This window comes from Pteronotus mesoamericanus, unplaced genomic scaffold (assembly GCF_021234165.1).
Source record: "Pteronotus mesoamericanus isolate MK-2021 breed Mesoamerican mustached bat unplaced genomic scaffold, CSHL_Meso_final scaffold_54, whole genome shotgun sequence".
NCBI lineage: Eukaryota > Metazoa > Chordata > Mammalia > Chiroptera > Mormoopidae > Pteronotus > Pteronotus mesoamericanus.
The window spans coordinates 13,953,046-13,968,761 of NW_026555321.1; the positions used below are offsets into that span (position 1 = coordinate 13,953,046).

The 15,716-nt window shown below is 36.4% G+C and overlaps 1 protein-coding gene across 2 annotated transcripts in view; it reads left to right on the forward strand.

The window, feature by feature from the left end:
• Window positions 1-15,716, forward strand: part of ZNF385D (zinc finger protein 385D) — a 746,594-nt gene that overhangs the window by 626,614 nt on the left and 104,264 nt on the right. For both annotated transcript variants that reach the window (XM_054595113.1, XM_054595114.1), the window contains one exon: window positions 5,581-5,691. In XM_054595113.1, the coding sequence (XP_054451088.1) occupies window positions 5,581-5,691 (111 nt within the window). The remainder of the gene's footprint in view (window positions 1-5,580; window positions 5,692-15,716) is intronic.

Here is a 15,716-nt window from a genome sequence, read left to right on the forward strand (position 1 = left end):
AGAACTAAACAAAATGGAGATAAGCAATCTATCAAATGCAGAATTCAAAACTGATTATAAGGATGCTCAAGGAACTTAGTGAGGACCTCTACAACATAAAAATGACCCAGTCAGAAACAGAGGATACACTAATTGAAATAAAGAACAATTTATAGTGGAACAACAGTAGAGTGTTATGAAGCCAAGAATCAAATCAATGATTTGGAACATAAGGAAACAAACAAACAAAAAAAAAAAAAAAACCCAAACAATCAGAACAAGAAGAAGAAAAAAGAATACAAAAATAAAATGAGGATAGTATAAGCAACCTCTGGGGCAATTTCAAGCCTTCCACCATTCGCATCATAAGGATTCCAGAAGGAGAAGAGAAAGTGCAAGAAATTGGAAATCTATTTGAAAAAATAATGAAAGACTTCCCTAATTTGGCAAAGGAAAATAGACATGCGAGTCCAGGAAGCACAGGGAGTCCCAAACAAGATGGATGCAGAGACCCACTCCAAGACACTTCATAATTAAAAGGCCAAATGTTAAAAGATAAAGAGAGAATCTTAAAAGCAGCAAGGGAAAGGCAGTTAGTTACCTACAGGGGAGTCACCATAAGAGTGTCAGCTGATTTCTCAAAAGAAATTTTACTTGTCAATGTAAGTAACATAAACACAAATTTTACTAATTTGTAGTTTATGTAATAATTCTACCTGGGTCTCTACTGAGTGTCACTTAATACTACAAATTCACAAATATTAAGTACAATGGCTATCGCAAGGCTTACTAGTTGTATGATTTTAGGCAATAAGAGGTCCTCAGTAAGTTGCTAGGATGGAATCATGCTTATAAACATAGAAATACACTGTAAGTGTCCTTAAGGATAACCTTTAGAGTTAATGTTACTTGCCATTGTTACATAGAAATGCCATCTGGAAGAGACAACCTTTATATTTTGGGACTTCTAAACTCCCTGGCATTTAAGTTCTTCTTTGAATTTAAAACTGAAAGCCACAAAAGTAATAGGAACAGAATACAAGAAGGTCTCCTAGAGCTAGAAATGTGAACTCAGGTTTAAGCCCCGCTTCTCTCTGAAAATAGAACAAACATCCTAGAGATGGGAACCTGCAGCTGTGGCTGCTCCACCTGAAGCTATGCCTTGTACACTTAGTTGCAAATCAATTTAGCAGAATACCCAGAGGGTCTGGGAGGGAAATGCAGGGACTGAGATAGAAATACAAGATCCTTAGGCCTGAAATGAAGAAAAACATATTTGTTTGGCTTTAAATGAGGCCATAGGCTGAGTTTGAAATTGAATTTTTGTCTCGAGTTTGGGTAAGCATATTGATAGGTACAGAATCATTCTTTAATTTTGTTTGCTTCTTTTGGGAGATTGGATATTGTATTTAGAAGATTTCAGCTTTCAAAATACCCCACTTTAGAAATTATATAAATATGGGTTAAAATACCATGTATATTTTACCATTTCTATCAGTTTTAATTCAGTGCTGCATGGCGTAAGTAAAATGTGTCAAAACTTGTATGGATCTGATTTCTATGTATTATATTTTTAGTTTAGTGCCTTTACTTTCCTACAGAAGACTTTACATTTTATTCTTATTTTTATAATCATTCTATTTTTCAGATTACTATTTTCTAAGCTGCATGCATTGAACCAGGGATGCTGAACTTAAAAACAAAGAAAACAACTAAAGGTTTAGTTATATTATTTTAGAAATAATTTCTTTCTACTGTGTGGCATCTCAGAATTTAATATTTTTGTGTACTGTGAACGCCCTCATTGTCATACCTAGCTTTCTTACAACTCAGTTGACTCAAGAACGCCCTTCCTTTTTTCTTGCCTATACACATTGGCATCTCTAGAGCCTGATTTTGTAGAAAACCTCCTAATGATAATGTGCATATACACAGCGAGCTATGATTGTTTTGACAGATCAGACCTATTTGTTCATATGAAGGAAACCAACATATATGACTTTCTTTTTGAACAAAATATTTTATCGTAATGGTAAACAATGGTATATTTAAACAAATGATCAGTGGCTATGTGTGTGTCCCTGAGTTGATAGTAGATGCTACTTTTAAGTTACATACCATGTAGGTTCATTTAATTATTTAACAACAGAACTGGTTTTTGTATTTTGCTCTTTCATAATTCTTCATTGTAAATGGTTTCACATATATTTATAGATGTATATTTATAGATGTATAGATGTATTAGAGAGTTGAATAGGATTTATGTTCATTAATAAAAACATTAAACTTATTTTGTTATACTAGATTCCTAAAATGATAAAAGATAGATACTTGTGGTTGTGTAACTATAGTTTGTGAAATTCATTTTTAAAATATAATTTAGTTAGTTGCCTTTTTTTTAAGTATACTGGGAAATAAAATTGTCTCTCAAGACGAATATACAACTGCATTGTGAAATTTGATTTTATAGTCACAGTGATCAGAACATCATTCAATTCAAATGAAAGAATTAAATCTAGAGAATATGTCACATTTGCATGGTGTCTAGTTCTAAAATACCTCCTACACGAATTTGGATTGAATATGGTCACTGCTTCCCCAGTGTTACTGAAAGATCAAAATAATATGTTGCTTACCAGCATATAAAAAAAAAAACAACTCAGTACTGCATTTCAGAGAGCATATTTAATATAAATGTGTAGTTCATTTTTCTTTCATAGTAGTATTATAAGAGGACTTCAGTGTTCCTAAATGGGTTATAGGCATAATTCACCCTATCCCCTGATGGAAATGGGCCCCATTTGTGCACAGAACAGATGCAATATAATATGATGAGACAACCACCTCTAAGTCTGTGACCCCTTTCTGCTTTTAATTTTTTTTAGCTGTTGACTAAAAGAGAAATTATCCCCTCATGTTCTCTGTAATTGTTGTCGTAGAAGCATTGTGATGTCATGTTTAAAGTAGTGTAAGAATGATCCTGGAAAGTAGAATAAGGCTGTTGAAGCACCCCAGATTCACACACTTGTGTGGCTGTTGGCTTTTTAAAGTTCTGTGCACTGTCCATTTTGGGTCTGAGGAAATGAGGGTGTTAGGGGTTGACAAGGTTTGGAAGGCTTAGCTGGGATGGGGAACTTGGAGAAATGTGTGTGTGTGCGCGCATGCGTGCACAGGCAAGAGAGAGAGAGTCCCGTACCATTCCTTATGCCCTTTCAAACTACTTTCTGATAGTAAGTTCAACCTAAAGAGACTGTAATTTTAAATTAATTATAATGTTTGGATTAAGTCAGTGAACTGAATTTAAGGATGAGCTTTAAATGTGTATTAAGACTTAAAAAAATAGAATTCACTGGAAACCATTCCAATGTTCATCAGCTGACAACTGGATAAACACATTTTGGTATTCCCACATAAAGGAATACTACTCAGCGATAGAAAGGAATAAGCTCCTGATACATGCAACAACATGGCTGATTCTTAAAAGCATTATTTTTAATGAAAGGTGACAGACAAAAAAGACCACATATTGTATGATTCCCTTTATGAGAACTTCAAGAAAAGTCAAAAACGTAGTGACAGAAAACAGACCAGTGGATTCACAGGCTTGGGGTGGGAGGAAGTTATTGACCAGAGAGAGGCAGAAGGGAACTGTTTCAGGTAATTCAAGTGTTCTGTGTGATCATTAGTATCACTGCGTGTATTGGTGAGATCTCGGCCAATTCTACAGTTGACATTGGTGAATTTTATTGTATGTAAATTATACCCAAATAAAACTAGTTAAAAAGAAAATATGTTAGAATTCACTAATAAGGGAGGAGGGGATACTAGAAACTGTTAATACCTGGATGTGACCAGAAAAGTCACATAGCTGAGATTTATCCAGAATCTGGGCAAAGATTAACATCAGATAATCAAATTTAAAGTGATGATGAGAATAAAAAGTATCACACTGATTAATTTTTTATCATTGTAACTTTTTTATATATAAACTACCTTGTCTTGTGCTTAGTACATAGAAGAGCACTTAATAAATGTTCAATGCTATTATTTTTATTGTAATAGTACATTAAGAGTACCTAGGAGACTTAATAGGAGTTATGAATATAGACAGGAACTTCCTCCTACCTACCAGTGAGGAGAGCCTATGAGGTAACTGGTTCCGATGGTTTGAAATACACAAAAGGTGGAACAAGCTACAGTGTATCAGAGAAAGTGCCTATCAGAGCATTATTTCACAAACACATTCTTAGCTTTGGTGTGTGTCTGTCAAACCATACCTGAAATATTTCAGCACAACTGCAAGTGTTCTCAGTAAGAACTTTGTATGATGAGAGTTTGGAGTTCCAAGTTTGCAGGCATTCACCAGAAGTCATGACTATATTTGTAACATTTGAGTCATTCTGAATGTTTTTGACCATGTAAGAAATGGGGTAGTATGACAACAACGACTAGAGGGGTGTGAGGCTCATGTTAACCTTGATCTCACATGTGCTGCAATAGAGAAAATAGGCTATATTTTGCTGTATATAATACTCACGTTTTGTGCACATTATATATGGATTATTATGCCCATTATTCTACCCATGGTATGTAATCATTATATCTGTATATAATGTGCATCCTTATTTTTCCCTGAAAAATTTGGGAAAAAAGTGTGCATTATACATGGCAAAATATGGTAATAGCCAACATTTCCTGACTTCTTAATTTGCCCATCAGCAACTGTGCTAAGTAAATTTCATGAATGATCACTTTTAAACCTCATCACAACCTTAATAGAAACAGATAAGCAAAGAGGTTGTACACATACTAAGAATAAGATCAAAATTTTTATCTGACTCGAACAGTTGAGAAGCACTGATGTGGACTGTAGGGCAAAGCTTAGTGAGAAGACCGTAAGTTTCATTAGATCCTGATTATTGACATAATGTTTTTGGTGTCACTTGTCCTTTCCTTGGAAAATGGGCTGGGGAAAGATAACTGATTTGTGGCCCGAACTCTTTGAACTTCAAATAATAAATCCATAGGATATCAGTATGGATTAGAGGATCTCTAAATTGTTGTTGACTGCACTGCTAACTCCATGTATTTGAACCCTTAGAGAGCAGTAATCGTATGCTATATTCTTAAGGTATAAAAGATACCAAACATAACATAAGGTTAGTGTTGGTTAACAGTGCATAATTTATTTTCAGAGCTGATCCTCTGACCAAGTCTATTTCGAAAACCACTTGGGGCAATGGTACAGACTCACTTCCGCATAAGATTGCTGGCCTTTATAATAACTTGAGTTTTGATAAACCTTTAATTATATTTTAGGATTATCAAACTGAGAAAATTGTTGACTCTAAATGAGAAAACCAGTTAGTATGCAGACTCTGATGGGTACATTTATTATTATTTCCTTATAATAGTGAGCTTCAGGCTTATTGTTTTCTATTTTTTGACGAAGTAGACATGCCATTTCTTAGAATAAAAATGTTTTTATAATGTGAGCAGTAGATTGAAGCTGTACAGATTGACTCTTTAATGAAATAGGCAACATTCCAATGGAACTGACAAGCTTTATTTCTATTTGTTGTATTTTTTCTCTCATTACAGATGGACCCGATTCAGAAAGCTGTAATAAATCATACATTCGGGGTTCCTCTTCCTCATCGGAGAAAGCAAATCATATCATGCAACATTTGCCAGTTGAGATTTAATTCTGATGTAAGTTTATCATTTAGTGTTTACTAAAAAAAAGTATTATGCCATTCTAATCTTGCAGAAGCGATTTCTTAAACATTCTTCTCCAATAATGAAGCATGTCAAAATTCACAGATAATATTTTAACTCCTTATGTGCTTTAATTTTGGAGTTTATTATGTTTTGTTGTTTACTATGAAAAAAATCTCACATATATAATCTTATATACTTGCTGTTTAATGGTATTGTTTTAGTTCCTTGACAACACTACATTTAGGTTATATGCTTTCCCTTTAGGAAATAGTCAAATATAGGACCAATGAGGTTTTCAATAAATTACACTTCTGAAATAAGATAGGTCCCAACTTATATTTCAGGGTCAAGATTTTTGGCTTTGTAAATTTTTTGGCCCACCTTAGTGGTGTCCAGTTCAAGATTCAGCCCTGTGCCCTTAATTATATTTGTGTTAGAGCTCTCAATTTACTGTCCTAGGAGTATTATCATTTTAACAGAGGTCCTGTTAAAAGACCTCGATGCACTCAGGCCCTTAATGAATAAAACTGAAGTGGAGAACATGATGCAAGGTAGACAACTGTGGACCTGACCAGTGCTTTGCTAATTATTCACCCAGAGTTATTCATGTCTTTCATACTTTTTCTGAGGATCAGGGAAGATTCTTGGTTTACCAGAGTAAAGCTAATTTTGGCTTTTGGACAATGTGAAAGATACTGCTCCCCACAACCTACATTGGTGTGGAGTTGGTCCTGAGAAATGCAGAAAAGAGAGGGAATGCTCATTTGGAAGAAATAGAATTTGAACACCTTGTAGACACACCAGGCAAAAAAAAGGACCTCATCCTATCAAAGTGGCCCCTTCGAGATGCCATTGTCTTACCCTCAATTGATATGGATAGTAGAGATGACCAAAGAGATCTGGACTTTGGATAATGATAGGCCTTCCAGTATTTACTGTCCCTGGGCAAGGAGGACCCTTAGGTGCTCTCTGGTAAGGCTAGCATATGAGATAATCTGGCACAGGAAATAGGTGGGTGTAAATAAAGTGGCCTTTTTCTTCTGTGAGAACATTTTATTTTGTATAAGATTGTTGCTATCTTATGAATTCATACCTACTAGTACAGTTACAGTCATTGGGTAATTTTATAACATTCCTTCTGTTAGCTTAAAGAAGTTCAGAAGAAAGATTACCTGCACAGCTTTTGAAAGGTATTTGCTGCTATAAAAAAGGATACACTGAATGTACAACATTTTATTTAGAGGGATTTTTTGATTTATTTTTTTGTTTTCCCGTTTGTTTTTTAATACTGAGTACTTTGCTGTAAATTTTATGAAATTTACCATAGTTTAATTTATTGGCTAATATTTTCAAATGATCAATATTACATAATAATCTCTTCCAGCTATTGTAAAAAAGAAAGGAAAAAGAAGGGTCCAAAATGTAATAACAATTCTGAACTCAATACAATTGACTCCTGAACAGCATGGGTTTGAACTGCATGAGTCCACTTATAGATGGATTTCTTTTTCAATAAATATGTACAGTACTATAGATGTATTTTCCCTTCCTAATAATTTTCTTAATAACATTTTTTCTCTAACTTAGTTTATTATAAGAGTACAGTATGTAATACATGCAGCATGGAAAATATATTTTAATCGACTGTGTTTGTTATCAGTAAGGCTTCCAGTCACCAGTAGGCTATTAGTTAAGTTTCAGGAGAGTCAAAGTTATACACAAATTTCAGCTGTGCAGGGCATTGGTGTCCCTAAACCAGTGTTGTTCAAAGTCAACTACCGTTGCAATTTTGATCATTTCTAAACACTCAGTGAACAGTCATATAGTTCTGTTATTGTTTCTTATTCTGTAGAAAGAAATCAAAGTCATGTTTAAGGCTTCAGAAATAATGTCAGGTATGTTTTAGGAAATACATATATGATTATTAACATTAACATAAATAATATAAAGAAATTTACATACTTTTCCAAAATGTAATTTTATTTTATTTCCTTGGTAAGAAAGAGTAGCAATTCATTTTACTAATGAAGTTTTAAGGCAATATAGGAATCAAAATGCATTTGTTAGGAACAATTGCTTCTCATTCTCACAACTTTGCTTTCAGGTTAGTCTGGCATGTGGTAAAAGGAAAATAGCCAGGGTAATTAGGGAATTTAAACTAATCAGTCTGGGTCATAATTAAACCATTGCAAGCATGACCATTCACTGTGATTACTGTGTTAATCTTCTATTGCTGATGTAACTGGTTACCATAAACCTAGTGGTTTAAAACAGCACATATACTATTTTACAGTTCTGGAGGTGGGAAGTCAGAAATGGGTCTCCCTGGATTATGTTTCTCCTGCAGACTGTAGGGGAGAATGCAGTGCCTTGCCTTTCTTTTCTAGTTTCTAGAGTCTGCCCTCTTACCTTGGCCCATGACTCCCTTCCATCTTCCCAGCCAGCATAGCCGATCGAATATTTTCTCTATTACTGATTCTCAATCTTCTTTTCCATGACCATGGACCCTTGTAATCAGTGTGGACTCACCTATATAATCCAGGATAATTTTTCAATTTTAAACTCATCTGATTAGAAACCAAATTTCATCTTCTAATTTAATCCCCATTTATCATGTAATGCAACATATTCATTGTTTCCAGGGATTAGAACTTAAATATCCTTGTTCTGCCAACCACAGATACTCATTCGGATGGCTGATATGGGTTTGAATTGAATTCTGTGACCACCTGAATTTATCAGATAATTACTCAGTCCTGTTTCATGGGTCTATAAAACTGAACACAAGGGAATTCACTGACCTCGCATTTTTCCTTATCTTCAGCTTGAATATAAATTCACTATACAGTGATAATTTTTAATACTGACGGTTTTTAAAAATAGAAAGACCCAATGTAACTGAGTTTATAAATGACATAGCAACATTTTAACTATGATTTACAAGCAAAATGTAATGACTGTGAAACTGAAATACAGGAGTAGAAACTCCTATAGAGGCTTTAAAAATATCTCTGTAATATTATTATTCAATACAGGGAACTATTGTGCTGAAAATATTAGTTTTGCCTACTTATTGACTGGTTATATCCATAAATATTAATGTTATGTAATACTTAAAACTGAACACCAAGAGCAATTAGATTTATTATAGGTCCGTTCACATGTAAGAAAATAGTCTCTCAATAAAGAGAAAGTACGGATGTAAATAATATTGGATCATTTTACTCCCAAGGCAAGACTTTATAATTCCAATACAACTGCCTCTTTGCTCTTTCCTGGTAAATCTGAAATATATCTTCCTCTTTCCATTCTTAAAGGTAGAAACCTTTTGGAAAAGTACACTGCAATTCAGTTGTATGCTTGGTTGAATCCTCTGTCACCATAGGAAAGTATTTTTGCCTTACGAACCTTTTTACATTTCAAAACTTCTTCCACTTCCAATGAAAATAATAGTTTGTAGCTCTTTTCATCTCTGCTTCATGAAAATTCAATTTCCTTTTCCTCTAAGCTTTTATTTATTTTTTGACCCTTTATCCCATAAACTCTGTAGTTTGGTGTTATGCCATACCTGTTTCCTGGATAGTTCATTTTTGGCCCTGTAGATACCTTTTTAAATGCTACATTGTATTTTATGTACTTTAAATTAGATCACCTTCTGGTGTAGGCTATTCTTTGGGGGGGAGGGAAAGAAAAACTGTTTTCAAGACTTATTTGAACACACATGGAGTTATGCAAAAGCTTCCAATTAAAGACTGAAAGGTTATAATTCACCGAATTATTTTTATCAGCATTCTAAAATAAGCGTAAATTACCATTGGCTTGGGCAAGTTACTAAGTGTGCCTTTGAAAGACAGTTTCAAGCAGGGCCAGCATGGATGTAAGATTATGAAGTGATGTAGAGAATGATTAGTCAATGACTGTTTATAGAACAGAAAATAAGATCTCGAGCCCCCCACTAAGGAATTACAACATTGTAGCATCTATGAGTCACTATGGTTAATCTCCTAACAATAGCATTTCATACTATATTAGGGATAGAAGAAAAATTCTTCTAATTTCACGCATGGACACTGAGGCGCCAGGAGTGTGGGAGGTTTGTACAAGGCGGCCCGGCCCGCAGCTGGCCTCCCAGGGTCAGTGGGCACTTCTCAGATGGTGCTGCCTCATCTGGTCCAGGGAAGCCGGCAGGTAGGCCTGTGGGTCTGTCCTGCAGTTCCAGCAGATTCTGCAACAATATCACAGATGGAGATCTGTGTTTCCTGCCCAGTCAGGCTGTCGCGGAGAGAAGACCTGAGGCCTCCTTCTCTTGTGGAACTACCAGGATCCAGTCAGAGCTGCTGTGAAAAGTTATTCACAGCCCAGGACTCTCAAATGGCTTCAGTCATATTCAGTTACACTCACCACGCAATCGTAAACACTGAAGATTTAAATGTATGTACAAATGACTGAACTACATAATACAGTAGCGACATGTCCTTTATGACTCAGGACTGTCAAGTGTTAATTAGCTCAGCAGACTGTAATAAACCAGAAGAGAAAATAATCTCACAAGGAGATAACATTGCTTAGAGGCTTCAGACCCATCCAAAGTGGGATCCTTGGGATCACCATCAACAGAATTGCTACATATCCAATGGCATTATAGCATAGAAATCATTATTCTTGTTCTGCATTTTCAAACCCAGAGATGTGAAATTAATCAAAGTATCCGAATCTCATTCATATCGCTGTTATAACTTCCATAACCAGATGCGGCAATATAAGGATGAAGATGCTAACATGAATATTTTTCCTACCAAAAGACTAGATTAGATTATTAAACTTTCTTAACATCATGCCTTAAAACATACCCTTTATATAATTTAAATCAACATATGGCAGGGGTGCTGCTTTTAAAGAAAATGTTACTTAGGTGGAGAGGAAAACAAAAACTAACAGTGATTGTATTGGAGTGGAAGAACTATTCTTTTATTTCTTTCTACTTTTTTTTTAATTTTCCAAACTCCCTTTATAAACATGCTTAAATTTTATAAATGAATTGTTGCATCTACTAATCTATTATGTTTTTTTAAATTCCATGTTTTGTACCAAATTGTAATTTTCATTTTGAAGACCTCAGTTGCAATTTTCTATTTTTCTTGACTATATCTGGCATTGTCTGCAGTCTTAAAATATGCCCAGGAGAGTTCATAAATATTATTTTGTCTTATTCAGATTTCAGCATTTTATTGAATATCATAGGAGAAATGTTAATAAAAATCTATGCATGAGGAATACACATCTAATCCCAAACCTGAAAACAGCATCTAGAGAAACTGAGTGAAATGATAGGAAAATCACTGGATCAGGAATTAAACTACTTGCTGTCTAGATCTGTCCTTTCCTATTTGGCTGTGTGTCCTTGAGCTCTTCAGTGAACTTACAGGTTTCACAATCATATGTCCAGCCGACATTCTAAAGCATCAGGAACAAGCAGGATGGTTATTCACAGAAATGTTCAGAAATATAAGCACTGTTGGATTATAGAAAAGTTTGAAATGGAATGTCACAGCCTCCGGAATTTGGCATTGGAGACTCAAGTAACTAAATACCGTGAATTAAAGTAACGTACCCAAAGCCAACCTTATTTCTGATCACTAATCCATTTACAACAAAAGAAGTGAATCCATATGCTGGTACCACAGGATTCTCTCTGGTCTTACTATGTTCCCATACCCCAGAGTAGCTGATCTGTTGGATGGTAGAATGAATGGCCCACTGAAGGCGGAGGCACGGCACCAGCTTGGAGATACTACCCGGTGATGTTTGCCGTTCCGACCTGCTGGATGTAGTGTGTGCTCTGAACCAGTGACGGTGCTGCCAGAGTTCACGGATCCAGGCACTGAGGGAGAGGAGTGAGGCATCTCTGGCTACTGCACCTAATGGTCCTTCCCCCAGTGTTCACTTCCCTTCTCTGTGACTTTGAACCAAATGCCCTTCAGCTTTAAGGAGCAAGAGTGACTTCTGTTATCTGCAACTGAAGCTCTGCTGGTGTACTTACCGAATCAGCCTCTTTCAGGGGGGTGCCTATGCATCTGCTTTTTTGGGGGGTGAAAAAAAATTCTCCAATGAATCTTAAGTTTGAATGTTAAATGTTTTCTGTAGGAACTACAGAATGATAAATGATTTCTCTAGAACTACAAGGTAGGTTACTTCAGTGAATAGCTTCAAAGGACACTTCACCCAAGCCCTGGGGAAGCTGGATGCCCCCTCCTGTCCCACAGAAAAGAACAGCTCTTTAGATGTGGGAATTTGATTACAGAATGTGGGGGAACTGGGGACTGGGTAAAATGAAGGATGGCAGATGGCCCTAGAGAGCATTGCCTGGATTCAGATTCTGCCTCCCTAGCTATGTGGCTTTGGGAAAATTACTTTAACTCACTGTGCCTCGGTTTCCCATCTGTAACGGGGAGAATAATAAGAGTGTCTACCTTATAGTCTTGTTTTCGGCATTAAATGGGTTAATGCACATAAAAGGCTTAGAAGGACTCTCTGGCATATATTGCATTAGACACACACTAAGTGTAAGCTATTTAAAACACTTTACTGTTCGCAACATGAAAAATTATCTTATACACACACACAATCTCACTTAAATTCTTTTAAAATTGCTCTTTCATAACGCAGCCAAAGGCCCAGAAAGATTGAGTGACTTCGCCAAGGTCACACAGCAAATAACTAACAAAAGCACATCTGTAACGGGGACTAAGGACTCAAACCTAATTGTTCCTGTATTCTGAGGGCAAGGAAAAGGTCACACCTGGCCGCGAGGAAGTCACACACAGCCCTCTGCCCTGCGGGCCCTGAGGAGGAAGTGACTCATCTGTCTCTCATGGTCCTAGAAATGGTTTGTGCTAGAACACTGTGGCTGTATTAACATTTTGCCCCTCAATGTATTTCCAATGTTCTTCCTTGAAATTGCTCTAAAACTCCAGGTCCCCATGGAAACCTCAGGAAAGATAGCCAATTTTTCTCTAAGTGAAATTCTGCTATGACTGCTCCCTTGATAACAAATGGATATTAAAAGCCTGGCTCCAACAGACATCCTGCTGAAGCCCAGGGCCAGAGCCAACCTTCTCCTCAGACTGAGAGGGCGAAAGAGGCAGTTCAGTCTCCAGTCGTGGGCTGTGGTCAGCTGGGAGGAAAGGGGGGAAATGTGACCTGAGCCCCACCTGTTACTGTTGGACTCAGAATGAGGTACTTTCCATGTATGTCCACGACAGTAGGCTGCCCACTGAGTGAGGTGCCCACTGAGAGTATGAGAGACACTAATTAAATCAATTCAGGATTAAAAAATAATAAAAATAAAAAATAACATAAAATAAAATGACTAGCCATTCTTTACAGCCATGTTGTAAGGATTATAAGATATAACATGTAGGCAATCGGATATAAACTGTATAGTGAAGGCAGAGGAAAGGACATTTCTATTTTATGGGATAATCAATGCAGTTACAATTTTTTTCCCTCAGTGTTAAATTACATCTTAAGTAATACAAAGTTTTGAAAAATCTTTTGTATCTTTAAGTGTTTAAAGGAATCTATTCAAAGTGTCTACATTTCATGCATTTTTGTATTGATTTGAGGTTCTCATTCCTGGTAAATCTTTACCTTTTACCTTTTAAAAGGTGAGGGGCAACTTGTCCCTGGCAAACCTGTGTTTATTAAAAACTCTCAACCTCTACAAGTGTGTTCCTGCTGCCGGTAAGTCTCAGAGGCTCTGAGGGACCCATTTATAAATTAAGCTTTCAGGCAGCTTTGAAACATCTCTTTCATAAGAGAGTGTCCCCTGTTCATCTGCAGGACTCACAGAGCTATTTGAGCTTTGACCTGTGCACCGCAGCCATCCCATGGGGGACTTTTCTTCTTCAAAAGCAGCTCTTTGACAGGGCCATTGGGCTTCTGTAAGAGAGGAAACACATCTGGAACCCAATGAGGTTCATTCAGTGGAGCCATCAGGTCACCTTTGTGTGAGGAACTAGCTCTGGAGTACGATGGACTGTAGGTTGTGGCTGAGTTTGAAATAAATGAGGATGTCTCTTTGGAGGAGATTATGCTGAGTGTGCTTTTGGACCCTATTTCATCCCTGAGCTTCACTAGCCTTTACTTCTGAAATGGAGCCCGCATCTCTGTTGGAATTCTCAGGTAACAAACCTCGAACAGAGAGACCGAGCGAGGAATATTGGGTCAGGCTGCTAGATATTTCAGGAGAAAATGAGCCAGTCAGAAGCACAGGGATCTGTTTAAGCACTGTGCTTTCTTTGGCAGGCTTTTTAAAATAAAACTTCAACATTGGGACATGTGAGGACTCTGAATCATTGATATTCCAGAGTTTCATCTGTCAATGAAATGAAGAGAACGGACTGAGGAAAAAGAAATCTTTATGAAAGAGCCCTTATTTCTCTGAGCTTCTTTTCTCTGTAAGCAAAGAAAAACAAAATAGTAAAGTTCACTTTTCTATAGAATTCTCCTAGACATGGAAAATTTGACCTTGAACGTCTAGAAAGAGAAAGTTGATTTTAGGTATGACAAGTGGATGTGTACATAACCTCCAGTAATCAAAGAGATATTTATACTTCTATGGAGTACTGTGAGCACATCAGAGAATTGTTGTACAATATATGAGGACTTAGAGATGTCTAGGAAACCATTCTGTCCACTTTATAGACTATATAGATGGAAAAAATCGAAGGCCAGAATATATAGTTGACTTTTTCAAGGCCCTTAAGCTGTTGAAAAAGCTGGATTTATCATCTCAAGTGACATACCCTAAGGGAAATTTATTTTGAGACTTGCATTGTCCTCACCTGACAGCTTTCAGCTAAGACAATTGATCACTTAAATTCTGCACACAATACAGAAGTTAATCAAGGTTAACACGAGTTGTACATTCATAGCTAGATTGCTGGTAGTACAGATAGCTAAAATAAGAAACACATTTCAAAAGTGAGAACCACTTAAAGGGCAATAATAATTGCAGTAAGTATTCAAGGGGGCAAAAAAAATCTGTTGATTCTGTTTCATCCAATGCCACCTATTGAATGCAATGAATTTGTGAAGAGCGCTAAGTATGGGCAAAGCCTGAAAGGAAAATATGTGATGGGGTGGGTACAATTTGTTGAGGCAAGAGATATACTTCCAATTAACTGAACTAAATGTTGTCCACATGTCCCCAAAAGGTGAGGCAGAAATGTATTAATGTTGAGAAAGCTCTGCAAGTCTTAGATATCCTTAATGAATGTTGAGTGAGTAATTACTCAATGAACGAGTAGCTTAAAACCAGAAACCTTTTTCCTGTAATAAGAAAATGAATGTAGAAACAGGAATGTCTGAGATGGTCTAAGTTTCAGCTTCACTAAGGCCATTTAGAGTAATTGTCACATTTTAATAAAAACGGAATTTTAGGTTGCCTTTTCCCTAGTGCCTGCTTTCTCTGCAATGCAATGTATATCCTAACTAACTGGTTCCCGAAAAGCTAAAAGAGAAAATTCACATGACTTGAAAGGGAAATGAATAACTGGAATTAGATTTGAGTGCAGTCTAGAAACTGAATCTTAGAATTTTGAAAGCTTGCCATGTAGTGACCTCTGAATTTTTAATTATTTAAAAAAAATCAGTATAGTCACCCTGGCTGGAGTGCTCAGTGGATTGAGTGCCAGCCTGCAAATCAATGGGTCACTGGTTCAATTCCCAGTCAGGGCATGTGCCTGGGTTGCTGGCCTTGTTCCCAGTGAGGGGCGCTTGAGAGGCAACCACACATTTATGTTTCTCTCCCTCTCTCTCTCCCTTCCCTTCTCTAAAAATAAATAAATAAAATCTTAAAAAAATAAAAATAAAAAATCAGGATAATTAAAAAAAACCAATTTTAACTTTATGATTATACACTGAAGATTACAGAACACATAAGTGGCCTTATCACTGCCTGACTAGTGAAGTCTTTGTTAGCCATGGAATAAAATCCTTGATATAATCCAGTT